General features: G+C 43.5%; 1 protein-coding gene across 1 annotated transcript in view; it reads left to right on the plus strand.

Moving 5' to 3' along the window:
• Positions 1-302: 302 nt before the first annotated feature.
• KPNA6 (karyopherin subunit alpha 6) overlaps positions 303-12,037 on the plus strand; it is a 33,203-nt gene continuing 21,468 nt past the window's right edge. The window contains exon 1 of the mRNA XM_024199294.2: positions 303-364. Coding sequence (XP_024055062.1) covers positions 361-364 — 4 coding nt within the window. The 5' untranslated portion in view covers positions 303-360. The remainder of the gene's footprint in view (positions 365-12,037) is intronic.

The following is a 12,037-nucleotide window of genomic DNA, read 5'->3' on the forward strand; positions in this document are numbered from 1 at the left end:
AGAAGCCCATGGGCGCTGTGGGGCCCCGGCCTTGGGCTCCCAGCACCAGCCCCCCATGGGCCCAGGCCTGACCCCTCTGGGCAGCTCTGGGAGCCCTGGCTCGGCCTGGCGCCTTATTCCCATGCCCAGCCGCAGGAGGGCGCCCAGGAGCGCAGACGCCTGCCGCGGGCGGGAGGAGGCACCTCGTTCCCCCCGGCCGTGTCTCTACCCCTTTAAAGGGCGGGGCGCGTTGTGGGGAGGTTTGTCCGTTCCCGGCCGCCGTTCTCCTCTCTCCCTCCCTCCCCTCCCCCGTCCCCGTCCGCCATATTGTGGCCGCCGCAGCTCGAGCCGGAGCCTGGTGACGAGCCGCCGGAGCCGGAGATGGGTGAGGAGGCCGCTGCGGTCCCGCTGCGCCCTGTGGGGGGCGGGCCCCACAGGGGGAGGCTCCAGCCCGGCGGGTCCGGCCGCCCCTGCCCGCTCCGGGGCCCGCTCGCCGGGCTCTGACACCGAGCCCATCACCCTGGTATCCGAGCGCCGGGTCTCTGCGCCGGGCGCCGGGCCCCGGGGGTGGGGTGGGGTTAGCCGCCCCCCTCCCCCCGAGTGTGTCTGGGGTTAGCCGGCCCCTGGGTGCCCTGCCCCCCCCCCAGCCCCCTGGGCGTGTCTGGCTCTAGGGGGCGGGGTCTGTCCCTTGCCCGCCCCGTGCCCCCACTCCGTCTCCCCGGCCCCCCGCTCTCGGGCAGCCTTTCCTGCGCTGGGGGTGGCGAGCGGGGCCTGGCGTTGCGGGGCGGCCGGTGTTTCTGACTCCCCGCTGGGGTGACTGGTCGTGCCTCCGTGGGGCCTGAGTCTTTGATGGGGGGGTGATGGCGATGCTAGAGGGTGACTCCGGGGCCGGTCTGGGTGGCAGCGCCCTCCCGTCTCTCTAGAGACGCTTCTGCTTATTCATTCTGAGCGCAGGTTGCTTGGCACTCCCCCCCCCCCACAATATCTCCCTCTTCTGTCTTTTGGTGAAAGCTGCCCCCCCCCCATCATGGTGAAGCAGCATCCTGCGGGCATGAGGACATGCATGCTGATGGGGTGTAGTTAGGGCCCTTGGATGCAATTTAAGGGGTTGTGCAGGTTTTTGGGAGACCCTGAGAAGCAATAAAACGTTGCTGCAGCCTGCTCTATGGGGGGATGCACAAAACCCCCTTAACCTTTTGCATAATAGGGGGTTTGTCCCAGTGTCCTAGCCAAAATTTCCCCGCCTTTCACTTTTGTTTTAATTAGTTTGTTGGCTGACCTCTCCCACCCCAGAAGTGGTAGCATTTCAGAGGTACTGCCCTTTTCATCTAGAAAGGAAGGTGCTATATTGTGTTTCCAATGTTGCATGGTAAAGAGTATTTGGTTGGGCTTTATCAGCAATACTCGGAAGAGAGTAATGACAACCACAGTCATTTTGTTGTTCCCCAAAAATCATTGCAGCAATGGGATAGTTTGCCAACCCTGGGCCTGTTCACCTGGCTGTAAGGCTGGTATGCCAGCCATAAAATGCACAGGGTGGGGAGGAATCACTTTATCTCTTGACTTATAAAATGTGCTTACCTAACCAGCTCTTTGGAGCTGGGCATTGTCTATCTGCGTGTCTGGGAAGCACCTAGCACACTGGCCTCTGTCTAAATAATACTCAGGGCGTATGTATGAAGATTAAAACATAAGCTACTCACTATCTGCTACTTTCTGCAAAATGCTGCTAACCAATCCCTTCCCCTCTCTCATTGAATAGATGAGCCTCATACACTTCCTGAAGGTCAGGGGACCAATTCTTCCTGACCCAAGGCACCCTAGCTCTGTGTGTGTTTTTACCAAAGTCCAGTTCTGAGGCAAAACTTTCACTGTGTATATGGGGAATCAATCAGTCTAGGACTGTTTCCTAGTGACTTAGTAGGGGAGATATCCTGAGGTAGCCAGGAATGAGACTTAAAAATGCTTCTCTGTTCTGCAGATCTATTTAATCCTTTTGAGAGAAGCTTGCTGCTGAGTAGGGGCTTGTATAGCTCTGCACAGATGTTCAGCTTGTTGGTGCCCTGTCCTTGGTTTCAAGCTAACTAGCAACAGCTGTTTGAATGTGAGCGTTGCTTACAGGTTTCTAGCGTTGTTCTCTGAGCAGTATGAAGAGGAATTACTTTTCTGAGAACTTAACTATATAGCTGACCTCTCCTGCCTCTCGGTACTGGTTATATAGTACTGTTATATTATTGTTCTTGGGTTGGGGCAGGGGAAGCCCGGTTCTGCCTTCAAGGAAACTATGCCAGAAACCTTCCAGCAGCAACAATGTTCAAATGCAGCTGTTGCTAGCAAATCTTCATCCACAGTATGAATATGGTCTAGTGTCAGGTCTCTCATTAATCAACGTGTATCTAGGGATCTTAGACTGCTTTACATTTTAAGCTTCATAGAAGGTGAAGATTAGATTAGCAGAGGATTGTACAGAATGGACTGCCGTGGTTGCAAACCTCTGGTAATGGAGATGCCACATAAGAAGCTGATGACTGGAGAAAACTGAGCTGTTCCTAGGGGCCTGTTTCCCTTGCTGTGTTAAGGAATTAAAGTTTTGCAGGATAATGCTGCAGTCATGTTAAACATATCTAGGTCTTCCATGGGTAGCCAAGATCAAACTGTTGTAACACCACTCTGTTAAAATGGTTAAGACTGTGTTTTAAACACCTGAATAGAGTGCTGCTCTGATTCTGACTTAGGTTAAAATAAAATCCTATTTAACTATAACTACTCTATTTGTAATATGTAGTCCGCGGTGGTGGTAGACGAGTACAGTGACTTACTCAGTTCTATAGGCATCAGCACTTCCATATCTTTGCTTTAGGGAACTGTAGTCCTAGAGTTAAAGTGCTGGTTGTGGACTTCACAGAAACTTGATTTGACTCTTCTGTCTACAGCAGAATAGGCTGTCTTCTGGCGTTGTGTAGAGAATGAGAGAACTCTCCTAGATGGGCTATTGTCTAGTCCTAAGCTGTATTATGGTTTATAGCAAACTGACATCTACAAACAAATGGCAACTGAACGTTGCCTTTCAAAGACTACTTTAGTAGCATCGTGAGAAGCTCTGATCTTCTCTCATTGGGCCTGAAATGAAGACTTCCTACCCAGAAAAATGTGAGACTGTTTTCTTGCATCTGAAGAAGTGAGCTGTAGCCCACGAAAGCTTATGCTCTAATAAATTTGTTAGTCTCTAAGGTGCCACAAGTACTCCTGTTCTTTCTGTTTTCTTGGGTTTTAACTAGCAGGGCATGATTTGAATTGGAGAGCGGGGAAGAAAGGACAAACTATACAACAGACTAAAGATTCTTTTGTAAAAGCAAGGACTAGCGTCTTGTTGGAGTTGAGTGCTGATATTGTCTAGTAAGCCAGCTCTAGTTCAATGTCCTTCATGATAGGATACAATTAGCACACCATGACCTTGCCACAAGCTTTTACTCCACCTCCAAATACCTCTTCTGTGGCCCACCACAAAAATACTACTTACGGTGGCCACAAGTCTGGGGAAGGTGATGGTTAAAGATGTTCTAGACTGTGCAATTCTATAAGGACTCATGATAGAGCTTGGAATGTAAAATCCTGACCAGAGAATTAGATATTGGATTTAAAAAAAATCACAGTAGACAAGTGTCCAATAGCCTGAACAATTAATTTTAAAAAAATATATTTTCTCCTCAATCTAAAATTAATGGTTTAATCCATAGATCACTTTCCCTTCCCCTTAATGTCTCTTACTAGCTTATTTTAAAGAGACATACAGTTTTGTGACAATTATTTAATTCAAAAAAGACCATTTATTAAAATCCTACACTGATAGAATGTTAAGGTAGCATGGCATGCTGGGATTGGACAGTGTGGGCTGGATCACTCGATAATTTCCCTGCTCTGTTCTTCCCTCTGAAGCCTTTGGCACTGGCTGATCGGAAGATAAGATGGGCCACTGATCTGACCCAGGATGGCTGTTCATATGTTCTTAAGTGTTCAAAAGTCAGAAACTGCCAAAGTTGAGGTGGTGCAGATGGTGTTAACTCTGCCTCTTTATGTATCTATAACACTAGGCCAATGATTTGGCCATGTATGTTTGTCAAATACAATATTACTCTACTACTCTTATATGTGCGGTGTTAGAGAAGAGCTCAGAAGCAAGTGTTCGTTCGTTCACTATGCAACTTGGGCACATAAATGATGTTATTGGACTGTTTATCTAGCATACCAGGTAGCACTAAGACAGTACTGTTTGGGTCCCAAAGTTGGCAAGTTTAAGTAGTTAGGTGGCTGCTTTGGCTTGATTGTACATATTGGTCTGGATGCAGTGAGCATGTATTTAGTATTGGGATAATTGAATGTGCGTTAAAATGGTTAGTGTAATAAAGGTAGGGGAATTGGTATCCCCATTACCTACAGTTAAAAATTAGTGGTTTTGGTTTTTTAATTTCTATACAGTACAAGTAAGCTTCACATGCACCTAATCTCTTATTGGGGGAAAAAAATATACAATACTATCTGACTCTTAAAGAGCACGTTAGCAAAGATGGGCATGCCGGGATTTTATATACCTCATTGCCTTGAAACTCATCTTGCAAGAAGGCTATCTGGAATGGTGCAATTGTCATGAGTATTTCAAACACTGAGTTTAACTGTTTGACTTAGTTAAATGCCTAATCCTCTTGTTTAAGCACTTGCTATAAAGGCCTAGCTGACTTTAGCTGTGACAATATTACACATTGTAGATTTTCAACTCCGTCTCTGCTGGGGAACTGCCCATAACATACAAGGAGAACTGCACTTACTCAGGTGAGAAGGCTGCTGAAAACTTCAGAATCTTGTTTGGGGGTGGCTTGCAAGCAGAACTGAAGCTGGAAAGTGTTTTTGGCAGTCAGCTGAGGAATGGATGGCTACCTTTACATGGAGGTATGGGGAGAATAAATGCAATCTTAACAGGATTGACTTTAGTGAAAAACCAATATAACAAGTGACTGCTGATTCCCTAGAAGAAAATCTTTACTTTTCCCTTTCTAAGCAGCCAGCTCCATGAGTAGACTGGCTGCATGTTCCAGTAATGATGTCACATCACTAGCTCTTGGTAGCTAAAACAGAAGGGAATGAGCCAATGGTGACTGATGCACCAGACAGCCAAAAGAACTGCGTGGATAAGCGTTTTACTAGCACAGAATGTACTGTGTGCAAAGCACACAGCTATGGGATCTAAGGCAGGCTATGTTAAGACAGTTCTCAGCGTTCACTGTATTTGGTTTTATTTGTGTTAAACATTCAGGAACATGTTTGTTCAATTAAAATACCTACCTTGAGAAAATGTAAAGGTTGGAGAGTCAAACATTTAACACAGAAAATATCCTAGTTAAAAGAACATTCCTAAGTCCTACTCTTTGCAGAACTGTTTCCCTATTAGTGTTTATAAGTAACACTTAAAAATAGTGTAACTAAGATCAGAAGGAATATTTTCAGTTTAATCTGTACATTTGATAGTACTTTCCAGTATAGTCAACTTCACTCCTTTGTGTCTTCCACTAGGGGACAAAGACAACTTGAAAAAGTCACTGTAAAACTGCACAAATTAGCAGGGGGACTGAATGGCAGGTGCAATACAAGAAACCACTTTTAACTAGTTGTTGATATTAACTAATTTCAAGTTGTTGCTGTCCTTTTAAGGTTTATATGCAACACTGACTCAACCCCTTTGTGCATGTGCCTTAGGACAACTAAAATACAACTTAGTTTTCCCCCTACAATTGTAAACATCCTGCAAATTCTCTTGGTTTAGTTATGAACTCTTCAAGAAGGGAGTTCCTAAGACAAATGTTGACAGGTCCTTATCTGTAGCTGCTGCTGGTAAACCTGTTTGTGGAGGAATCTCTTTGCCAGCTTGTAAAGCAAGAGACTGTTCTAAACTAAACTCTCCCCCCCTCCTCCCCAGAAGGACACTATCCAATTAAATTCTTTAAAAGAATTTGTTCAGAATCCACTTCAGTAGCACATCCTTTGAAATAGTGTCCTGAATTTTACAAGGGTTTTTGTTTCTGTTCCCCATTAAGATTGGTCTATCCAACAAGGGAGAAACTGACTCTAGAAGAAGCAGTGAAACAGGCCATATACAATGTGCTTTCAATTGCATAAAGTAAATTGAAAGAAACAATCTTTTTGCTAACTTACTTCAGTTACAGTAATCTCTGGTAGGTACAAAAATTTTCCACCTGTGGTTTTCAAATTGAATGTTATTTCCATCCTTCAACCTAGCCACTATATTAGAAAGTTTAAAGAAAGAGGAGAAGGACTAAAATGAAATTCCAAAATGTTACCTCTTGCTGTTTCATAATGTTGAATGGTTTAGTTTTCTAATTGAATGACAATTTTTCTGCCACTTCCTTCATCACAAACTATATCACTAACTTCCTGCTAGGAAGTGCCAATTAGCAGATGACTGCACTAGAGAGGCTGGAGACTTTCATTTATACTACGTTAGTTTTAGTAGAAATTTGTATTCAGAACTATTGCACATTCATAGCTCTTTCCATTCAAGGATCTCAAAGCACTTTATAAATATTAATGAGTTAATCCTAGCAACCTTGTAGGTGCTGTATAAATCCAAAGTAGTCTCTGATGAAACAGCAGTGCATACTACTCACGCTGAAGCAGGTTTCCATGATCTAACATGATACTTGCAGACACATCAGTCACTTAAGATTTTAATGAATGGTCCAAATATTGTATGGTAGTGATCCACTTCATTTTTTTTTGTTTTGTTTTTTTTCCCCCCGTCTTGGTTTCCAGCACCATTAAATAACCATTAACTCATCCTTCTAGCCCATGAAATGCTCATCCCTTTGGGATGAAGGAGGTGTGTATTCTGCAGTAGGTTTGCTTGGTTTTTAAACCTAAGCCATTCCTTCAGAGCACAGTTTGTGGAAGGGCAAGCATTTCATTGGAAACAATCCCTTCAAAGAAAGGAACCTACCGAGTTTGTCACCCTAGTGATTATTAAAATTGATCGGTTTCCTGTTCAGTATATGTGGGCCTGTTGACCTCCTTGAAGATAATTGTGTAGTTAGCTGAAAATATATGTTGATTCCTTATCTGCTGCAGGCAGCTGTTCAGGATTCTGCAAAATGAAACTGGGCTTGGAAGACAAACTTCTAGACAGAAGTAGAAACTTCAGAGAAATGGGGAAGGAAACTTTTTTTTTCCATTGAAGCTTGCAGAGCTTGATGATTTGTCCTTGAGATGCACATGCAGTGCAGTCGATTTGTGTGTCTGCAGGCAAATACATGCCAATCTGTATTGTAAAGCCTTGGCCACCCTATAATGAATCTCTCTCTCTCTCTGTGTATATAGCCATTATGAGACTGTTCCTACGTTTAGAGGGGAATGATGTTGTAAATCAGGTGTCTAGTCCACTGACTTGCCTATTTGTATTGCCCTTTGTGCTACAGTTTCAATTCAGTAATACTTTATTGGCATGACAAATCAGGCAAATGTTGACAACATATAAAGGACCGTAGGTATCTGTCAGAGGTAGGTATGAATTGTGTTCTGTGATTTATCTTGTGTGCCTTTGTTATTACTATTTCTGCTCCAGAGACAAGGTGAGAACATAGCACTAGGCCATCTCTGCCATCTTCCTTCTTTCTCGCAGGCCTGGGTACAGGTTCTGGGCCGCCCCCCCCCCCCGCCCCCTTGCTTTTGGTGGAAAGTTTTATAATTCTTGATAACTTGAGTATTAGTCTCACTGATTGGTTTAGTAGGCAAGTCTGCTAGAGGTCAGGTGGGGGCTTTTGGTTGCCGTGAGATTGTCACAGCTTAACATCTGATATTGCCGATAAAGTAAGATGAGGAAACCATGTTAATTGCACTTCATCTAGGTTTGAAGTGTTGGATTGAAATACTCCAAAACCGGACACATGGGTTCACCCAGGTTGTTTTCCATGCTGTGGATGGGGCTCCTCAGATTTCATAATATAAGAAGAGTTTTTTTCTCTTGGGACTGTTCACTGTCCTGAGCTCCTAGAAGGCAGCTACTCGCTTCCTCCAAGATGGATAAACTGAGTTCAGTGCAGTTTACTGGACTAGGATCTCTTAGATGATGTCAGCCCCTGTCTTTTCTGGATGGCCATATACATATCACACTTGTAAGGAGGCAGAGGGAAGGGACTGTCCCTTGTTCCACTGTTGTGTTCTGGGCAGCTTGACTAGTGCCTTCTTTCCCAGAGGTGGCAATGTTTGTGGTGCTGTAGCCTTATACTCTGAAGTGCCCTGGGATGGACAGAGCTATGGATGTATACAGTATTGTTTTTTTTGGGGGGGGGGAGAAGAGGAGTATTTTGATTGTGTGACTTTGAAAACCCCAAACATCTGACAACTTGCCTTGTCAAAGATGCTGTGTGTTCAGGGATGTGCAAAACATGAGCATGAAGTGTGTCTCCTGCTCACTTCCCCACTCCATCACTGACAGGACTGTAGCGAGGGAAATCTGAGGGGAATTTATGCAAACTGGGTAGCTTTTGTTAGACCTCTGCAAGTTAGTCATTCTGACCAAACTGTTTCAATGTGTCAAGTCAATAAAATACCAGGAGACTGAGGTCAGCAGTGACCAGGCATTTCTTTCAGCTGTGGGTTTTATGGGAGCAAGGAAGGGTACAATGCAGCAGGAGTACTTGTGTGCAAACTCTGAGCTGAGAAGCAGGGAGGTAGGTCAGAAGTTTTGAGTGGTTCCTTGGAACTTGCAGACAAGTCTCAGAAAGATGAGAGGAAAATATAACTAAAACAAAGAACATAGTAAGTGAGGTTGACTGAATGGTACTTGGCAGTTATTAGTCAATGAATTTTTCTGGTATTTGTCAAATAACTTATTTGGTGCCATTTCAAGGTAATTGACCAGCTTCACAGCTGGTCAGTACTGTTCAGCAAATATGTTAGATTGATACCAGTGGAATTCATCACATATATTCAATGAATTTCTCTACTGCAGTTGTAGAAATCTAATGCTTTTTTAAAAATTTAACTAAGCTGATGATGCTACAGTTAAATACAGCATATAATAAACTTAACACAACTGTTCTGTTTTTTAAATCTGAAGATGTGGCCTCTTGTGGTGGGGGTGTGGTGGCACGTGTCTTTCACCCTGGTTATTAAGCTGTCTGAGACAGTAGGTGTTAGGTGTGGTTTCCCCTGCCCCCCCCTTGTCCTGCCCAGCAGCAGAACTGCTTTCATATTCTATTTTAGTTATAGAAACTTTCTTCCAAAGCTGCCTTTGGGAAAGGGTGTTTGGGCTAAAAAAATTCCATGCTATCAAATTTGCTAATGTAATTGTTTCCCCTTTCTGTCTGCTTTTGCCTCTGACTCAGCAGCCCAGGTCCTGATTTAGCCATGTGAGTCCCTGCAATGACTCAGCTAGGAGGCTTTTAACCAGCTGCCAAAAGGGAAACTATTTGAAGCAGGCATGTTCTGTAATGCAGGGGGTGAGCGCATAACAGCCTGAAAATTCCTAGTTGGGTTTCTGATTCAGCAGCCCTAGACTGTCACACAGGAGGTTTGTAATGACTGCAGATGAGCGGGAGAGTAGAGATTGTAGCCCATGTTGGCCTGCACCCAGATGCTTTTGGAGGGGTCAGAATGGACAGTCATTAGACCAATGTTGCGTACAAATTGCAGGGATTCTCCCTTTATTTTAATTAAAATGATTTACCCCTAGCACTAGTGTATGATTAGGGTTGGGGTGTTTGGGGGATGCAGAGAGAGATGAGCTGCGCCTCTAAAATTGTAACAGCACATTTTAAATTAGCTTTACAAAGCCTCAATGGGACCTAAATCAATGACTTTAAAAAAGTAAAACAAATGATTTAAATCCTTCTACCGCATTCCCAGCTATGAGAAATAATCACTGGCTAACAGGGTATGCTTTTTATCATGCATCACTTAGGCTGAGGATACACTATTAATTTTAGTGAGGTGTCTGGATACCGTGACATTGGGCATGGTATTAAAAACCTAGGTAGGATTTTAACAGCTCTTTTGATAATTCTCCACGGGTTTCCTGGCAGAAATGATCTTACAAAAAGAAATGAAAAATTAATCTCTCATCTGCTAGTCTACTGCCAGCCTCTCACCGGGAAGAGAAAAATAGTCCAACTGTAGAGGAATGATTATTTAAAATAAAAGGAAGGTTGTTATGGAAAAATTAACACATCAGTTATGTATCCTGCAAAATAAGACTTGTACTTAGATATTTGGTTATAATTTATTCAATACTCAAAATACATTCACCTACAAAAAAAAAAAAACCAGACCTGTCCATTTTTTGTGTATTAACATTTGACAGACATGCCTGGTCTCTTAAATATGGATAATTGGATGTCACTCAGTAAAATCACTAGAAACATGTCATAGGTGTCATCATGATGCTCACTCTGTCATATGGCAACACCCTGTTAAACAGAGATCTGATGACTGTTACTGGATAATGTCTCTCTAAACAAAAGCTACACAGTTGTTGTAATTGTTTTGTTTCTGATATTTACCTGGCAAGGATTTGTTAACCTGTTACTACTACTTAAATAGTAAAAACCCACACCCTGCCTCCAAAAAACTCTCGGGTAGGATTTTAAAACCACTTCCATTCTGTCTCTCATTCTGTTGCCAGAATGGAAAGGCGGGAGAGTGAAAAGAAGTCGCTTACTTGTAATCCAAGCAACCACTAGTCTTGTGTTTTTGTGCCACAATCCTCTGAAAAGACATGACACAGTGTAGAAATAGCATCCAGTTAACTCTCTGATTAGCTGAATGCCTTACAGTCCTGTAAAGTGTGTAACCTTTATTCACTGTTCAGTTTCAATGCATATGCAGAATTGATTTGGAAAGGCTTTTTATACATGTATGTACTTGCATTCATTCTGTGACGGGTGTGCTATAACGTCTCCCTTAGTCTTCAGTGAACTGAGCTGCTAGTCTCCAGCTGATTTTTTTTCTCCTCCTAGATGTAACCTCACTAATGTTAATCCAGTCTCATCAATCTCTGAATCTGAATCCTTGTTCGGTTTCTGCACCTGTTTGGGTTTTTTAATGGATTCATCTGTTCCCACCGGAATTCAAATACAACTTGCCTTTGAGATGCTGTGCTGCAGCCATGACCCTCTTGGTCAAGAAATTAGTTTGGTTTCTGACTGGAGATTATAGCACTGCTCCCTCAATTAGCCTTGGGGTGGGGAGTGGTCACTTCCCCTCCTTTCCTGTGTTGCCAAACTCAGACTGGACTCTACATCTTCCCTACACTGGGGACGACTATCCTTCCACCCCACCCAAGGACTACATTCAGGACTAGTAATCAAATGTATTTTTTGCATGTCTCTACTGATCCCTGCCACTGCCTGGTCTCCTTGATCGAAGCTTCACACAGCCTTGCTCCATGGTACATATTGAACCATATGCTCTATACAGTTTTTGGATTTTCTGAAATACAGGTCCGGCCTATTGAACTAGGGCGGCTTACTGTTATGCATTCAGGCTGTGAAAGAACATTTACTACTTGATATGCACAGCCTGTTTCTTAAACCTATTTAATGTGTCATTTTAGCACCGTTTATTTGATGCGTTTTGATTTGTCATCTTGGGGGGCTAATAGCGGATTTGATTTGGAGGTACAGAGCTCTGGGATTCTTGAGGAAAGAGCTCTATATAAATGCAAATAGTAGCTCTTCTACTCAATGGAATTGCTGTGAATAAACTTTATTGCAGTAAGAAGCTTCTTAACTATGGAACGCATCAGCCTATGAATGAGCATGATATCAAAGAGGAATACTGCCATCCAGGAAGAAGTGAAATCTGTCCCAGACTTGGCCAGAGTGATGAGATTAAACCGAGACTAACTAGACTAGCCACCTGCATGTTCCTCTTTTAAAGGAAGAGTCTGAGCTATATTTTGTGTGATGAATGAGGAGCAGCTTCTCAAATGGGCTTCATCCTCTGAAAGTGAAAGAGCCGGGAGTTCTTAAAGGTTAACGGATTTGGTTTTTGT

The sequence above is a fragment of the Terrapene carolina genome, unplaced genomic scaffold (genome assembly GCF_002925995.2).
Source record: "Terrapene carolina triunguis isolate 2854851 unplaced genomic scaffold, T_m_triunguis-2.0 Scaffold236, whole genome shotgun sequence".
In the NCBI taxonomy this organism is placed as follows: domain Eukaryota; kingdom Metazoa; phylum Chordata; order Testudines; family Emydidae; genus Terrapene; species Terrapene triunguis.